The 17,746-nt window shown below is 52.2% G+C and overlaps 1 protein-coding gene across 9 annotated transcripts in view; it reads left to right on the top strand.

Moving 5' to 3' along the window:
* Positions 1-17,746, top strand: part of MPRIP (myosin phosphatase Rho interacting protein) — a 78,780-nt gene that overhangs the window by 49,825 nt on the left and 11,209 nt on the right. For 6 of the 9 annotated variants that reach the window (XM_051632708.1, XM_051632707.1, XM_051632705.1 and 3 more), the window contains 8 exons: positions 1,790-1,846; positions 3,200-3,268; positions 3,495-3,584; positions 3,984-4,093; positions 5,040-5,078; positions 8,370-8,955; positions 9,867-9,983; positions 12,977-16,834. In XM_051632708.1, coding sequence (XP_051488668.1) covers positions 1,790-1,846; positions 3,200-3,268; positions 3,495-3,584; positions 3,984-4,093; positions 5,040-5,078; positions 8,370-8,955; positions 9,867-9,983; positions 12,977-16,834 — 4,926 coding nt within the window. The remainder of the gene's footprint in view (positions 1-1,789; positions 1,847-3,199; positions 3,269-3,494; positions 3,585-3,983; positions 4,094-5,039; positions 5,079-8,369; positions 8,956-9,866; positions 9,984-12,976; positions 16,835-17,746) is intronic. The other 3 variants (XM_051632709.1, XM_051632710.1, XM_051632702.1) reach the window with 2 other exon arrangements.

Below are 17,746 nucleotides of genomic sequence, written 5' to 3'. Positions count from 1 at the left end.
AGATTCTGCTCTGCCTGTCAGGTTCGCTGGGTCGGATCAGATGGGTTATCCCTCAGGATAAAAGCAGAAGGAGAGTTCATCCCTTCTTAGGCTCAGTGAATTACAGCAGAGCTGTGGCTTGCACACAGCCAAGCACCAACTGCTTCAGCTGTTGTTGGTTTCTAATGCCTGCACCCTTTAGCTGGTCCCAAACTTTTTGTGCTTCAGCAGCTTTGGGCAAAGCCCCTGCTCTCCTGCCTTGACCAGGTGCTCGGTGGAAAGCAAAGGGGTTTCTGTGGAAGAGCAGGACCTGCAGGAAGAACCTTCCTGCTCCAGGTGCTTCTGCAGTGTCTTGCTGTAGCCCAGTCTGAAACCTGCATATACTGCTTAGCAGCATCTTTCGTCTCTAGCTGCTTCTACACCATTGCTTAAACTTTAAGGATAAGAAGAAGTGTTGTAAAGTAGTATGGATGCTGCTAGGAAGGGATTGATCTGCTTTTGCATGAGATTTGTGTCCTATGCTTCTTCTCAGTTGATAAATAGCAAGCCCGTGAGCAACTGTGACACTTGCACTGCTTCCATTTTCCTTCTCAGCAAAGTGTGTGGTTGAGAGCTGGTTATTTTTGCTCCAAAATCAGAACCTTTGTTTGATGCTCTCTGTTCTATAAGAAAGAGCTTAAAAGGGACCCAGATCTTGGAATCACAATCCCACTTGCACTTTGGCAGAGGAGAAGCAGGCAGGTGGTGATATTGCTGCTCTCTGAGGGTGACTGAGGGCTGAGGTTAGGATGCCCAGCTCTCATAGCCTGATTCAGGGGGGGATATTATCTTCGCAAACGCAGTTTTCTCCATAGTTGGTTCATGGTTTATCGCTGCCTGGTCAGCAGGTCCTGGTGGAGCTTGGCAGGTTTCTTGCTCACAGCCACATCACAGCCAGGGCTGCACAGGCTGGGGTCTGTCTGCTCCCTCCTCTAACCCTCTAGGAATTCAGGAAGGGCAAGGTGGCATTTACTTTTCCATGTGTTTTTGTGGAGCAGGGCTGGGTTCCTGCCACCGTGGGAGCACTTGAATGTGGGATGTGCCACCCCACAGCATTGGTTTGATCAAATAGGCTTCCAGACCCCAGTTTTCTGTTTCTCTCCTTGCTGTAGCCCATTCCAGAGGCTACAGCTGCATTTCACACAGTGCTGTCCTGTCCTCCTCCACTCTGCAGCACGTGGAGCAGCTGGAGGAGCTCAGCCTCCAGGGAGTGAAAGCATTTCCACCACATCCTTCCCTGTGTGGGCAGGGCTGGGAGGAAGGGCTGGCAGGAGTTATCCCATGCTGTCTTGGTTGCTTTTCTCAGACCTTCAACATCCCAGTGCACCCCCTTTGGAGGGAGGAGCAGGTGATGTTTGGGTGGTGCAGAACTGAGAATCCCTGTATTTCCAGGCCTTGGGAACTCAGTCTTACTGTGAACCCTGCAGTCTTGCCTCAATAGCACATAGTTTGTCCTTTGTTAGTATATAATAGAAGGACAAAAGTGCCTGCACTCTTGCTAATTCCTTGCTTCTGCTTCCTCTGTAATGCTGGTTCTACAGTAGGAAATTGCAAGACAAGTGCTAGGAAAAGAACAGCCTGAGTAAACCATGCTGTGAATCTCTGCTCCTCCTGGGAGCGAACGTTTATCCACCACACAGGATAATGGTCCAGTTTAACTGTTGCTGGTCTCTTTTTATTGCTGTGCTGTGTTTCATCAAGCTGCTGCTGTTGTCTTCTGGGCACAGATGTTTCTTCCCTCCCCTCTCATCCCCTCTCTCCTTTCTTGCAGCCTGACCTGCTGAATTTTAAGAAGGGCTGGTTGACAAAGCAGTACGAGGATGGGCAGGTGAGTCCAGGGGAAGCTCTGCCTTTTGGTCCCAGTTGCTGGCAGACAACACTCGTTCTGACCTCCCAGCTGTGCACACTGTGCGTGGGGCTGCTCTCAGCACTGACAAAGCCCTGATGTCCTTGCAGGGTAGAGCAGTCTTGGGCCGTGCTCCAGATGAGAGAAACCAGATGTAAGCATTTGGGCAGAGCAGTGACAAGGAATTTGCAACTCTGGAGCCAGGCAGCCCTGGTTGTGACTGAGCCCTGTGCAAACAGCCTTTGTCTTGGAGTGGGAGTAGCTGGTGCTCTGTCATGGGGAGGTTTTGAAGCCCCGCAGATGGATATCATGTCATAGGTTTCTAGGGAGCTGGTGCATCTTGGACAGCAGCAGTGGTTTCATGTTCCTGTTCTCTGTTAGGCTCATCTCCCTTGTGACCTAGCAACCTCTTTGGCATCAGAGAGGAGGCTCAGATAAGATCTCCTGAGCTCCTGGGCAGGGCCAGGAACTAAATAAATGTCTCTGAGCTGACACTGAGGGAAGCAGCTGCTGGCACTTTCCTCCTCTCCATTCCTGGAGGGATGCAGGATGTGCTGCTTTATTAGAGCCTTAGAAATGGGCACTGAAGCCCAGACAGCACGGGTGCCCTGGCTGCTTGCAGACTTGCCCTTCCTTGGATTCCTTCCCTCTGTTCAGACTGTTGAGGGAGAATGAGGGTGACTCACCTGTGGCTGCAAGTGCCATGGCCTGGACTCCACTGCAGATACCACTGGTGTGCTGGGCCCTGGGCCTGAGGGCAGGGCTGCAGGCAGCTCGGGGGAATCAGCTGCTGGAGCAAGTGCTTTGTTATCAGAAAGATGCCTTGGGTACTTGTGCCTGTCTGGGAGCATGCAGAAAGAGTCTTTGTATAGTGTAAGGGCCAGGAATAGGTTCCAACTCAATTTCTAGTTACTGCAGATAAAACACGGATGTTTTACTGCTTTTTTTTTTGCCTTTTTTTAAAAAAGCCTCCCTCCAAGGCTTTAAGTGCAGCCACTAAAAGCGTCATCTTGGCAGTGGAGCTAATGGGAAGGCTCTTGCTGTCCCTGTGGCTCTTGCTGTGTTTCACTGTTGCACACAGGGTTGGTGCCACTGAGGTTCTGGTGCTCTGCTGGTCCTGGCACTGCCAACCATCATGGTGTCCCTTGTGTTCCTGCCTGTTGGGGTCTCCCCTTCATCCTGGGAGGGTGTCTTGGTGAAGTTGGGTGTGGAGCTGGGAGGGGAGAAGCTGCCAGCTGCCTCCCTGCAGGACATCTCTGCTGGATAATGAGCTGCCTGGCTTCACTGGTGGGGAAGGAGCAGGACTTAACTGCCCCATTTTGGTTATTTTCCTAGTGGAAGAAACACTGGTTTGTGTTGACTGACCAGAGCCTGAGATACTACCGGGATTCGGTGGCGGAGGAGGTAAGTGTCCACCTCATGGACATTCCACCCATCACTCTGCACCCAAAGAAGCCCCAGGTGCTCCCAGACTGACCCTGGGCAGGTTGTCTTCCCAGATGCTAAGGTCCTGGAGCATCGCTCTTCAGGACTTTGTGCTTCTTGAGGACCTGCTGTGTGCCTCCCTGTGAGCCCACCATGCTTTGGGGTGGCAGAGCATTATGGCTGATTTTACCTTTTCTCTCTCCAGGCAGCTGACCTGGATGGAGAAATTGATTTATCCACCTGCTATGATGTTACTGAGTACCCAGTTCAGCGCAACTACGGCTTCCAGATCCATGTAAGGAAAACGTGGGGAGGAGGAAGAGCCTGGCTGTGGGATGGCCAGCAGGGCTGCTCATGCTGTGCTGCTGCTTGTCTGTGGCAAGGGAAACATCTCCCCACACACCTAAGAGGCCACACAGCATCCCCCACTGTGCTTCAGAGAGCTGTGGCCTTGGATTTGAGGGCCAGTTTTCTGGTTCCACAAAATATGGAGGGGGAAAGGGAAGATTTTGTCTCAGTCTTAGGGTCTCAGCTACAGCAAAACCAGCCTGATGGCTGAGAAATGCTAATTCTCACCATGAGTGTGCTGGGGGATGGAGGGGCTCGGGGCTGGGTACAGGGTGGTATGGGGGGCGGTGGGAAGGTGTTGGTGGATGCAGTCAGCTGCTCTGAGCTGATCCTCCTCTCTCCCTAGACGAAGGAAGGGGAGTTCACCCTCTCTGCCATGACATCGGGCATTCGTCGCAACTGGATCCAGACCATCATGAAGCATGTTCGCCCCACCACTGCTCCCGATGTAACCAGGTAAGGAGGGAGTTCAGCAGCCCCTGCAGTTGTCTGGTCTGCTGTGCAGGAGTAACTTCCCTTCTCCCCTTTCTTTCCTCTTTCTGAGCCTTTCCATTCCTGGAAGCTGTGGCTCTTTCTCACATCCCTCTTTCTGGGCTCAATCTGGAGACACTTTGTGGGGATGCTGATAATGCTGAGTTACTCTTACGCGTGCAGATTTCAAAGAGGGTTGAAAATGTGGCTTTAATTTGTGCATAGGAATATGAAATACTGTTCCTATATCAAGGCTCCTCTGGATTCCTACCAGGTATTGTGAAACCACTTGGATTCAGTTGTGCTGGGTTCCCCCTTTCCTCTGGCTACTGTTCAGCACAAGCTGCCCATCCCCTTTGTGGGTCACAGCAGCACAAGCCCAGGGTTCAATTTAGAAGCTGTTTGGCTCTGATATCTTTTAAACTCCAGCCAGCAAATCATCTTCCCTCCTCTTTTGATCCTCCGGAGAGCTGCGGCAGCTCGTTCCCTTACGCGTTAGTAACACTGGCGTCTCCTCCTGCCACCAGTGCCAGAGGAAGGGACCCCCCTGCTTCACAGAATACCTTCTGTGGGCGCTTGTGGCTGGGGGTAAAGGGTGTTTGACCTCCTCACAGCTAACAGTGCCAGCCACACTCGTACGGGCCACCTCTTACAGGCTTTGTGGACACAGCCGCACCATTAACTCCGTCTCCTGTCCTTATTGTAGCTGCAACGAGCAGGTTTTTGCCAGGTGTGTCCCCACATTGGTGGAATGGCTCTTCTCACCCAGTGCTGTTGACCTAGAGATGCTCCAGCCTCTCCTTCCCCATCCTGCTTGGCACTCGGCCACTGTTACCCAGCCCTTCCCGAGCTCTGGTGGATCTCGTGGGGTTCTCGGGGAAGCCTCCTCTCTCCTCACTCCTGTGTATGTTTGATTTCCATGCAATCCCAGGAAAAACTTCTCTTTGAAACTATCCGTGCTGAAGCCCAGGTTGGAAAACTGTGTTCTCTCCTGTATTAACGTTTTGTGGTTTGTATATCTTGTGATTCACTGCATGCTCCTCCTTTTCTGCACCTCAGATGGGAAGTCCTGCAGTTTCCATTTATTTTTCTTTCTTTTCTCTTTTTTTTCCCCCCTTCTTTTTGTTTTTTCTTTAAAAAAAAGCCAGAGAGAAGGGAAGAAGCAACCTGATCTTGACACTTGATTTCCCCACACTGGTATCTTCCGATGTGACTAGATGTGAAGATGAAGATCAAAGAAATTTGGGGGGACATCTCTGCTTTTAAGCCTAACAGGTTACTGCAGCACCATAGTCCTGTGCTCTGCATCTGCCCTGAGTCCATGTGAAGTGGTTTGACTTGGCTCACCCCAGTGAGAGGGTCCAAGTACAGGTGCTGTTTGGGCAGTAACTTGTTATGCTGCATAAACAGGGTGGGAATCTCAATCTTCAGCTGGGGAAAAAGGAATTACAGATGCACACCTGTCATTTTCCACTCAGCTGGTTTTGGATGGGGTAGAGTCTGGCGTGGGTTAGTCACGTTGTTGGTGTGAGCTGGAGGGCTGCGCTGCAGCGCGTGGGGTATCCCAGCCCATACCGCCTGGTTTCGGGCACTTCATTAACATCTGCAGGTTGTGGATGGAGCTGCTGGAAAGCCAAAGGACAGACTGCCAAAGGCTTGTGATGGAGAGGTGCCAAACATCTGCACAGCATGGCAGAAGGGGTGTTAGTCAGGATGGGTGTTTGCCCTGTCCTCGAGGCAGTGTGACTCTGCATGCTCCTGCAGCTGCATCTCCTTAACCCTCTGCCATGTCCCTACTGAGCCCAGCACACCGTGTCTCAGTTGCTCAAGCCTAATTGCTGTTTATATTGCTGTATGTGTCAGCATCTGGGGAGGTGGCAGGTGCTGTGCTGCTCCCTGCCCTCAGCAGCACGCTGCAGTCTGCAGAGGCGCTAATTATGCTCTGCTAATGATGACCATGCAGATATAAAATACCCACAAGAAAGAAGGTGGCTGTGTCAGCGCTGGGTCCTGGTTCAGCTCCCAGCCCTGGTGAGGTTGAGTTCCCCTGTGCCCACCCAGTTCCCTGCAACACCATGCATCCTGCATTCCATCTTGCACGCTCCAGCAGCACGCTGGGCTCACAGCGTGCACGGCTCCCACAGCCACCTGGATTAAAAAAACCACTTTTTGCTTTGACCTATAAATACCATTTTGAGGCAAAGACACCCACCCCCCCCACACCCCCCAAGTGATGTAAATTAATTTGTCTGGGATGGAGGAGATATGAAATGTTTGAGCAGAATTAATAGCCACGAGGCACTTGCGGGAGATGAAATGAAAAACTTCAGGTCAGTCTTCTGAGTCTCTGAACTCATTTCCCAGTTGCTGTCCCTCCGCTCCCTGACACACATCCCGTGCCCTTTGGAAAGCAGCAGAGGAGAAATGAGCTCACGAGGGATGTCACCTCTAGAAATGCCAAGATTCTTCCACGTGGTATTTAGAGCAGCGTAATTTCTGTCTCTTGACAACATCCGAGGGGCCCCAGGACCCCTTTTTCCCAGCGTTCCTCTCTGTGCTAAGACTCCATCTCATCCTGCTTTATTTATTTAAAACGCAGCTGTAATCACTAACTGACTCCAGACTGAGCGCCTGCCTTTGGAGTTGTGCAATATCTCCTCATGGTTGAGGAGCACAGCGTTTTCATCATGATGCCTTTTGGGTTTATTTTATGAGCTGCAAGTGACAGAGCTGAAGAAGGAATCATCTCCGAGCTGGTTTTAGCCTCTAGCTGCCAGTTTCACGAGACCCAGCTCTAGGGGGCCTGTGGTTTGATCGTGGATGAAAGTGCATCGGAAGATACTAGCCCTGGACCCCGGCAGAGTCATCTCTTCTGCTCCATGCTTTCTTTTGGGCACATGCACATACGTGAGGTTTTTGGCCTTGGGAGCTGGAGTGTGTTTCCACAGCAGGAGGTGAAGCCATGGTGCTGCTGCTCCCTCCACTCGCAGCACTCCCGGTGTATGTGGTCCCGTGGTCAGAGCCCCGTTAGTGCTGGTTTCCCTGCAGCCAAGGGGTCAGGGAGTTGCTTTCCAGCTCTTTCCACTGCACCTTTCTGGAAAGCTTGTTGAGGCTGCGCTGAAGGCTGGAGCCTGGGGGAATGCTGTGGTTTTACTGGAAGGAGGGAGGGCCAGGAGTCAGCCTGAGCAGCTGGGCTGAGCTTCAGGAGGCATCTCAGGAGCTTCTGATAGCAAAGAGAGTTCAGCAAATGCCTGCTGCTCCATCAGTACGGGCTTCCTCTGCAAACCTGGCATAGTGCTGTTTTCTTTTTTAATTTTTATCTGCATGTTACCAAGGCTGGCATGTCTACATTCAATAAGCTAATACTGCATTATGGAGTATCCATAGATCGGAAATGGTATTGCCTTCCCTATTACCTGTCCCCGCTTGACCAGTATGTCTCCCCTCTCAACCCACCACCCTCTAACTCAGCACTAAAAATCATTCCTTGCTTGAGAAGTCAGCAATTTCAGTGACCTCCATGCTGTGTTGAATAACTCTTGCTCTCCTTGCTCCACCAACAACTGCACACAGGGCGTGCAGCCCCCATAGTGGGGTGGCTGCCCACAAGGCTTGTTTCCCCCAGGGAGCTCAGTGCCTTCAGTGCAGATAGTGGCACAGAGAAGTTTTTGACCTGTTAATACCCTGACTTTGCCAAGCTCGAGGAAAACCTTCCTCCCAAGACCCCCTGGGAGCTGCTCTGTGCCTCTGCACCCCGCAGCTCCGAAGCCGGACTGACTTTGGTGGCACTGGTGGCATCCTCCCTGCAAGCAGCTCCCCGATGATGGCCGCGCTGGCCGGTGTGTGTGCATGGAGCCCCACAGCCGGTCCTGGAAGAGCTTTCAGAGCCTCTTCCCATCCTAGCAGGATGGTTGAGGGTCGCTGCCTCAGCCATGAGCTGCTGCTGGGTCATGGTTGCTGGCCCTGGGGCGGCTGCCGAGGAGAAGCGAGGTCAGGATCAGCTGCTCTTTGGGGGCCTGGGGGGTTCCCCGGAGCAGCCAGAGTTGCTTGCACCAAGGCTTTGCACACCAGCACAGCTCTGGGGAAGGGCAGTGGTGGCTCCTGTGCGATGGGAGACGGAGGGGCAGGGGGGCACACACGTGGCATTGGCTTGGGCTTCCAGCAGCCCCTTTCCACCCGGCTCTTTGAGGCATGCGTGGGAGTGCCTGGCTGTCTGCAGCACCCACTGACGCTTTCCTTCACCCTCTCTCTGTCCTGACAGCTCCCTGCCGGAAGAGAAAAGCAAAACAAGCTCTTCCTTCGAGACTGGGCCAAAGCCGAGCGAGAAGCCAGATGCGGAGCCCCCCGAGCTGGACCCGGAGCAGAAGCGTAGCCGCGCCCGGGAGCGCCGGCGAGAAGGACGGTCCAAGACCTTTGACTGGGCCGAGTTTCGCCCCATCCAGCAGGCCCTGGCACAGGAGCGTGCCAACGCTGCAGACTCCTCCAGGAGCGGCTCTGCCGCCTTCCCCAGGGACACGGGTGCCACCGACGCCGACCCGGGGGAGCTGGAGCGGGAGCGGGCCCGGCGGCGGGAGGAGCGGCGCAAGCGCTTCGAGATGATCGATACTGTGGATGGGGCAGGGTCGGAAGAAGCCCTCAGGATGGAGGTGGACAGGATCCTGCCTGTCCCAGCGGACATCAAACCCCAGAACGTCCACGTGGAGATCGAGCAGCGCTGGCACCAGGTGGAGACCACCCCGCTGCGGGAGGAGAAGCAGATCCCCATCGCGCCCCTGCACCTCGCCCACACTGAGGAGCGGGAGGAGGGGCTGGCCAAGCAGCACTTGACCACGCTGCTGGAGAAGGAGGTAAAGCAGAGGGCTTGGGGTGCAGGCTGCTGGCCAGAGTGGCCTTCAGGCCACTGGAGGGAACTGTGGGAAGCCTGAGCAAGGCTTAAAAAAGCTGCATTTATTCCTGCTTCATAGCAGCAACAAGTGGGGATGCTGTAGGGTCCCCTGGGTTGCTGGCAGGGCACAGCTCCATGTCCGTTCCCCTTCAGCTCTGCCAGCAGCTTTCACGTGCACACGGCTGCAGAAAGGGCTGTTCTTGCAAGGGTGGGAGTTGTTACCCTTCCTGTTTAAGGCAGTTGGGTGTTAGCAGCCTGCCCCTGACAAGGTGGTTACAATCAGTGTCTGTCCACCAGACTCCACATTCAAGCTGGGGTTCCTGTATGCCTCGGCAGCTGTGGAGATCTGTGTCTGCAGTTATGTCTGCAGGACTGAAAACTGGCTTGAATTATTGCACATGCCACAAAGGGTCCCTTCTTGTGGAGCCTACATCAAGCAGCCTTAAGATTTTAGGAAAAGAAAGGTGAAGACTCAGCTCACTTGGAAGAGGTCCACGCCTGGGATAACAGAGGTTGTTGTTAGTTGGGATTAAGGTGTATTAGCAGGAATGAAAGGGGTGCAGGCATGGAATAACCAGGAGTATGGCCAATCTGAACTGGGCTGGGATTTGCCTGGGTCATGCCTGGCACGAGCTGGTGCTGTTCCTCCTTTGCTGCAGTGAGCTTTAGGAATTAAACTAATGCCTAACTTAGTTCTGTCAGGGGGGAGGGATTTTTCCTGGCAAAATGAAATCCAGATCCCCGAGCAGAGCAAAGCAGCGGTGCCATCAAAAGCCCTGTTCATTCTACTCTACATCCCCTCCGAGCCCCTTGCTCCTTATGGCTGACCCCCAGCCCACTCCCTGGACCCTGTCTCTGTTCGTGTCCCTCCAGCTGGAGCAGAAGCAGAAGGAGGCCCTGGATCTCCTGGAGCAGAACAGACACCTGCAGGACCAGCTGAAAGTGGCACTGGGCCGGGAGCAGAGTGCCCGGGAGGGCTACGTGTTGCAGGTAGGAGAGAGAAATCTGTCTTCCTCTGTGCCCGAGGGGGACCCTGGTGGGTTTCAGTCCAGGGTGGTCATGAGGGCATCCTGGTTGATGCAGAGATGTGCACCACTGCGTGGGCTCCAAGAGATTTGCATATATTGCTGATTTTTGTAGCCTTACTAGGACCATCTGCTTAACAAAACCTCTGGTTGGGGATGCAATTTACAGAAGATAGCATTACCTACTGGTGTCCCTGAGGGAAGGCAAAAAGCAGCTATGATAGACAGGTGGAACCTCAGCAAAGTTCACCTTTGATCCATCCTGTACTGTGTTTGCCTGTGCAACAGTGATTTTCCCCTTTCTGTGCCCCAAATATTCCCCTCGGGCAGTGGGGTGAGCATAAGGCTTTCAAAGGATCTCGTAGCCCAGCAGTTCCTCCTGGCTGGGAAGTTTGTAGGGCAGTTACATGCAGGAGTATATCCCAGGCCCATTCCTTGCTTCCAGAGCAGGATTTGCACTGGGACAACCTGTTGTTTTAGATCACTTTGGTGGTTTCTCCTGTTACAAGATGCCTTTCCTCAGCAAAGTGTGTTTTGGAGGTTCTGGCAAAAGAGAAGAGTCTCTTGGAAAGCCTTTCCTCCCCTCCTCCAAACAAGGCTTCCTCTGGGAGCATCCGTGCCCAGAGGAGCCAGGACGCCTGCAGGGCAGCCTCTAGCTGCTCTCACGGGTCCATAGTCCTGTTTTGTGCAGGGGCAGCAGCATTTTGACCTGCTCAAATCTGTTTGGCCAAATGGGATTTAGAGCAAAATGGCCACACAAGGCTGCAGGCTCTGCTCCCAGGGCAGCAAACCCAGTGTTGATGCTGCACCTTGTGTCCTTATTCCTCAGGGGAGAAATTCCCCCTAAGAAGTTGCACAGGCAGTGGAGCCAGCCCAGGTGGGGGGACATTTTGCCTTCCTTGCTAATGATCTCCTTGGAAGAGTTACTAATGCAGTTATTTCTGGAGTTCTCAAGCTGACAGAGCCTGCTTGGAGGAGTTCCATTTTCAATTGGCAGAGTTGGAAGAGAATTAATTCCCATGTTCCAAAGGCAAAGGCATCTGTCTTCCCTTTACCTAGAGCACAGAAGAATCAGAAAATGCGGCTAAAAGCTGAATGCTGAATCCACTGTCAGATTGGCCATGTTGAAGTCGGCTGTAGTGCCTTGATTTGAGGAGGAGGGGCAAGAAGAGAAGTCAGCAGAAAAGCTGAGCAAATCATGGCTGCACTGAAAAGTGACCCAATCCATGAGCTAGAAATTGGAGAGGGTTTTTGGAAGGGTTGGAGGATTTTTCTTGCTCCAGTCTAATTAGTCTAGGGATCTCCCTTATGTTTCCCTGAGAGCTGAGGGATTGAAGTCCTGTTGCAGAAGGGAGTAACCCCACCAAACCCTGCTGGGGTGGAAGGAGTGGAATCACCAGGAGGGAGGTGGTTCTGCTGCCCCAGACTTACAGGCAAACATCACAGCTTTTTTTTGGACAGACGCTCTGAATTTCATGTGTCCCCCACTTCCATCATGCCCAATTTCGGAGAGGTTCCTGCATTGTCCGTGGGGAGGGATGATGGGGGAGCCCGATTGCTGCCAGCCCATCCCTCCTGAGCTGCCTGGGGGACACCAGCCCCTCCTTGGCAGCTTGACAGGTCCCGTATGGACCCCCAGGCAGACAGGATGCTGCACATTTCCCAAGGCAGCTGCTGAGATCCCTGCCCCATGCATGTGCCATGCACCAAAGCCCCTCCGGCCTCGTGTAACCCCTCTCTTGCTCTGAGCTTCCTCGGGATGGGGCACCCCAACTTTGAACCCTACTGGGAAAAACATCAGGGGCTCCTGCTCCTTGCAAACAGACCGGAGACATCCCCCAGCTCCGGGCATGGTGGGTGGGAAGGGTCACATACTAACCTGTCCTGGGCGGATGTTCTTGCATGTTTTTTGGTGTAAAGCATGAAATTTAACTTAACATAACTGAGTGTCACATCTGTGGGCTTTCCTTATCAGCAACCAGAGTACAGCAAGGCAGGCCAAATTCCTAGGCTTAACGCTGTGCTTCTCTTGCCTCTTCCTGTCTGTGTATTTTATTTAAAGATACATAATTTCTGTCGCCTTTTGCACGACCCTTTCTGTGAGTTTTCTCTTTGCATGCTACATTGCTTTGGTTTGAATCTCACAAAGGTTGGTCTCTTTTATTTTACATTCTCATCACACCTGTTCCCTCCCTTCACTTGTCGGGCTTTTTATTTTTTGTCCTTTGTTGGTTTGTTTCTTTTTTTTGCAGGTAGAGAAATTAGATCCTCCCTAGCCTTAACCTTTTGCATAACAACATCTCTTTAATGTGACGAGCAGCCACTAAGTCCTGTGACAGCAATGACATCGCACACCAGCTGTCCTGCCTCCCTGCGTTTGGGTGGGATGTGATGTCATTTGCTGTTCCCTCACTTTTCTGTCGTTGCTTTTGGTCGGTAGGACTGTGTTACCTCAACTGTGCACTTTTTGTTTCCCAACAAAACAAACCAAAACCAAACAAAAAGCAGTTCCTTTCTTCTCCACCTGTTCCCATCCCCTCCTCCTCCTCACCCCTTCCTGTTTTTCTCTCGTCTGTTCGTCTCTGTTTTACTGCTGGTGTTTCTTTTTCATTGGTGTTTTGTTTTTTTTTTTTGGTTCTATTTGATTTTGGTTCAGTTTATTTTTTTATTTTCCTTTTAGCCTGTTACTGTACAGCTGTTTGGATGTTGTGGTCCATGTTTTCTGTGACTGGAAAGCAGTTGTTGCTCATTCAAACAAAAAAAAACAAACCAAAAGTTGGTTAAAACGTACCAAAAATAAAAATAAAGTGCCAAGAACAAATCATCCCAATTGGAGCATGTGGGTAGGAGCCAAATCGCTGTGAGGAGCTTTTCCATGGCCTGCCTGGCCAGAGGTGTGACACTCAGAAGGGAGAGCCAAGAGTGTTACTAATCTAGTATTTAATCAATTTTTTTAAGACCGAGGTGGCCGCCTCGCCATCAGGTGCCTGGCAGAGGCTCCACAAAGTCAACCAAGACCTCCAAAGCGAGCTGGAAGCCCAGTGCCAGCGTCAGGAGCTGATCAATCAGCAGATTCAGTCGCTGAAGCGCAGCTACGCCGAGGCCAAGGACGTGATCCGGCACCACGAGGCCGAGATTCAGAGCCTGCAGGCGCGGCTCAGTAACGCGGCGGCCGAGCTCTCCATCAAGGAGCAGACCCTGGCCAAGCTGAAGAGCGACCTGAGGAGTGAAAAAGAGAAAGCCAAGGAGCAGCTGGAGGAGTGGCAGCACGGTGAGGCCGCGCTCAGCTCCCAGCTGAAGGCCAGCGAGCAGAAGCTGAAGAATGCAGAGGCTCTGCTCCTGGAGAAGACCCAAGAGCTGCGGGACCTGGAGATGCAGCAGGCCTTGCAGAGGGACCATCAGAAGGAGGTGCAGCGGCTCCAAGACAGGATCGCGGACCTGAGCAGGCAGCTGAACACCAGTGAGCAAGCACGGGTCCTCATGGAGGAGAAGCTGCAGAAGAACTATGAGGCTCTGCTGGAGAGCTGTGAGAGGGAGAAGCAGGTTTTGCTACGGAGTCTGAAGGAGGTGGAGGATAAGGCCAATGAGTATGAGAACCAGCTGCAAAACAACGAGCAGCAAATGGAGATCCTGCAGAAGGAGAAGCTGAGTGCAAAGTTCGAAGGCAGCGAGCTTGTCCACCAGCTGGAGGAGCAGCTGATGGTGAAGGAGGCCAGCATCCAGAAACTTGCAGAGCACATCAAGGAGCTCGAAAGAGAGAGAGATCAGATCAAATGTCGGTTCCATGAGCTCATGAATCAGGTCGCCGAGTCGGATAACGAAGTCGCAAAGCTGCAGGCGAAGTTGAAAATGGAAGAGACCAACTACCACAATCTGGAGCAGTCATTTGAGGAGGTGTCAGATCAGTTCCAGTGTGTGCAGAAGGTGCTGAAAGAAAAAGAAGAAGAGCTGAGACACGTTAAGGAAATGCACTTGAGAATTGTGGAGAAGAAAGATCAAGATCTCAGTGAGGCTTTGGTTAAAATGGTTGCTTTAGATAGCAGTTTAGAGGAGACTAAAATAAAGCTAAAGGCCAAGGAGGAGGCTTTAAAGAAATTAGCTAGTGTAGGCACAGGTCCATGTGCTGAGGAGGCAGAAGACCTTGGCTCCAATCTTGAGTCTGATGAAAGTCAACTGGGGCAGCCTCTGCAAACTCAGGATGTCCTCCCAGCTCTGACTTACGCACTGAAGGAGGAGGAGGAGGAGGTTCTTGAGACCACCCAGAGGCAAGCAGAGGAATTTGGTTCCCCGTCGAAAGTTGTGGAGCTCCAGGACCAAGAGTTGGTTCAGAAAACCTTAGCAAAGCCTGATGTAGGAATCATGGGAGCCAAGAGGCAAAGAATCCGTTTCTCGAGCATCCAGTGCCAAAAATACATCCATCCAGATGGGTCGGAGAAAAACTGGACAAGCAGTACCTCTTCAGACACAAGCCAAGACAGATCACTTTCTGAAGAAAGCATGTCATCAGAGCCAGCTCTTGGGTACCCGTCATCAGGGACAAGTGACTCTGAGACCTATCTCTCAATCATCCATTCCCTGGAAACCAAACTTTATATTACAGAGGAGAAACTCAAAGATGTAACGATGAAGCTTGAAAGCCAGCACGGCCACAATCAGGAGACTCTCATTGCCCTCCACCACCAGTGGGCCAGCACAGAGTCTCAGCTGCAGGAACAGCTTCAGACCAGCTTGTCTCAAGTCAGTGCTTTGATCTCACAGCTGGAGAGCGAAAGGCAGGAAAAGTTCAAGCTCATAGAAAATCACGTTAGTGAGCTGGGAGGTTTCCAGATGAAAAACGATCAAGCCCTGACTTGTTTAGAGAAGTGCAGGGAGCAACTGAGATCTTTGCCCAGATCAGACGAGGAAAAAGAGGGTGATTTGTTCCTTGTTACTCTGTCTAGCATGGAAACAACCTTACTGAACGCCATCCAAGCCTTGAGAGGGGCGCCAGACCCATCGGAGTATCAGCAGAGTGAAAGTGTTATCGCAGGAAGACCTACTTCAGAAGGAGGCTTTTTGGGTGAAGAGGAGCATGTCTCCAAGGAGCAGCAAGCAGAAGTGTTTGATGCCGGCCAGCTGAGATGGCTTTCTGAGAGAGTGGCATTCGAGGCCTCTCTCATCAACCAAATAGCAGAGTCTTTGAAAAATGCAAGTTCTGAGATATCTCAGCTTCTGAGAGAGATCCAGGGAACAGCTGAGGTGGTTTTGTTGGAGCCAGCAAATGTTTCTCATACAGCAGTTGACCTGGCCGGTGTCCTATCTAAGAAGCTGGTGCTGGAAGGGGAGTTCTGGAGCCAGGTAGAGGAGCTGAGAGTGCACTTGAGCACCAGAGAAGGAGAAGCTGAGGGCAAAACAGAAACAACAGGTTTTGGCTTTTCTCCATGTTTTCTCAGTGCTGTAGCAGATGCTACATTGATCAAGGCAGAACTTGGGTTTGTTGCACAGAAAATGAGAGAATCTTTTCATCAGAGATTAAAAACAATTGAAGAAGACCTCCATAATACCAAAACAGCTCTCCAGCAGCATAAATGCATGTTGGAGGAGATCATCAAAGCATACAGGACTCCTGATTTTGACAGAATTATGCACCAGATTTCTGAAGCACTTGAAATTCAAAAAGATGCCTCAGAAAGAACCCAGATCTCCTGGGATGGGAGCTGTCTCCAAATGGTGCCAGGTCAGGAATCAGCCAAGGCAAAGGAGACTGGCAGCCTGCCGGACCATAGTAGTGAAGCTCTTGTTTCCATTCAGGAAGATCTTGCCCAACAACTGAAGGACAAATCGAATGTTCTGAAGGAGATATCTGTTGCCTTACTCTCTCTGCCTCCTGAGGAAGCAACGAGAGACTGTCAGAAACTCCTGAAGATATCTCGGAGTCTTTCATATCATCCGTGCATGGCAGACCTTGAACGGTATTCCTCTTTGTTGGTCCAAGATGCCATTGTCCAGGCTCAGGTTTGTTACGCTGCTTGCAAAGTCCGACTGGAGTATGAGAGAGAGCTGAAGTCCTACAAGGAATCCTTGCAGAGCATGGATGCTCTCTGCCAGGAGCGCGTGAAGACGGTGTCTCTCCTTCGGGATGAGTACGAGGACTTGCTGAGGAAGCAGCAGGGTGAGTATGGTGAGGTGATCGCCATGCTGGAACGGGAGAACGCCGACCTCAAAGCAAAGGTCTCCCAGCTTGACAGTCAGCGAAGGCTCTTGGAGGAGGAAGAGCAGAAGCACAGCAAGAGCCTGAGTGAACTGCAGGGACGGTACGAGGAGGAGATTCGAAACGTGATAGAGCAGCTAAACAGGACAGAGGATGCTCTGAAGGCTGAGAGGACAGAGGGCCTCAACCAGCTGGATGCCATCGTCCGTGACAAGCAGAACATGGAGCGGTATCACGTGGAGCAGATGCAAATGCTGGAGGATAAGTTCCAGGCCAAGATCAAGGAGCTGCAGGTCATCCATGGCGAGGAGCTGCAGGCGCTGCAGGAACACTACAGCCAGAACCTGCAGCGCCTGCAGGAGACCCTGGACGAGTACCAGAGGCAGCACCCAGAGGTGTCCCCCGCGGCAGGCCCGGGCGGTGGGGACACCTGGGTGGCCGATGAGGTGGGTGGCACTGGGCAGGGCCCTGGCATTGACCTGGACTCCATGCACGGGCTGAGGGAACGCATCCAGGAGCTGGAGGCCCAGATGAACGTCATGAGGGACGAGCTGGAGAACAAGCATCTGGAGGGGAGCGCTTCCACCTTGAGGGAAAAATACCAGAAAGACTTTGAAAACTTAAAGGTCTTGATACATTTAACCCTTTCTGCTTTCTGCTGCTGAGTGTACGGGAGGGTGTGTTTGGTCCTGGGGTTTGCTTGCTGAAATGAGGGTGGTCCCCTGAAAGAGCCACCACGCCAAAGCAAGGCCCAAAGTGTGAGAAAGGCCTCTGTAAAGCCCAGCATTTCCCTGTTCTCCATGCTGGGGTGTTCTAAATGCATTGCTGAGGGCTTGGTCTCAGTGGGAGGGTTGATGATGGGAGGCAATCTCCACAGGTAGAGGGAGGGTTTCCAAGTAGCCCGACAACTTCATGTTGCCCTTCACTCTGAAGACCGTAGCACTTCTCCTCGTACCTGAGGTGCACATTTGGATTGTGACTTCCCTTTAAAAACATTTCTCAACTCTGTCCTTCCCAGTCTGATCAAATCTCCAGTCTTTCTCTGCTGCCCTCAAAAATGTAAGATGAAATGGAAACTCGGTGTTCCTGGGGAAGGTAGCTGCAAACAGATGCCAAGTTCTGCAGCAAAGCAGAGCTCCTCTCCATGAGGGTAATCACCCTGGTGCTGCACACCAGCAATTCCTCATGCAACAAATGGTGCATAGTTACGGGGAACCCAGGCAAGGTGCAGGAAAACCCAGTGGCAATGAAATGCCATCATTCAGGTTGCTCCACCAGTCAGGACTGGCTGTAAAACAAGCTTGAGATGGCACAGTGTGTGAAAGAAACCTCTTGGATTTGGGGTTTTGTTTTCAATCGGAGAGAATTTCCAGTTAGGAAGTGGATGTAGGGCAGGAGAGGACTCCTGGCAGCACCCAGGGAGACCTCCAGGGTGAGCAGGCAGCCAAGAGGGAAGCAGTGCTGGCTGCAGGCAGAGGCTGTGCCCATGGTTTAGTGGAGCAGCTGTTCTTCAGAGTCTGCAAAACTGTGAGAGAGTT

The sequence above is a fragment of the Apus apus genome, chromosome 14 (assembly GCF_020740795.1).
Source record: "Apus apus isolate bApuApu2 chromosome 14, bApuApu2.pri.cur, whole genome shotgun sequence".
Classification (NCBI taxonomy): domain Eukaryota; kingdom Metazoa; phylum Chordata; class Aves; order Apodiformes; family Apodidae; genus Apus; species Apus apus.
The sequence above is the reverse complement of the archived record's forward strand: the minus strand, read 5'-3'. Positions and strand labels throughout refer to the sequence as shown.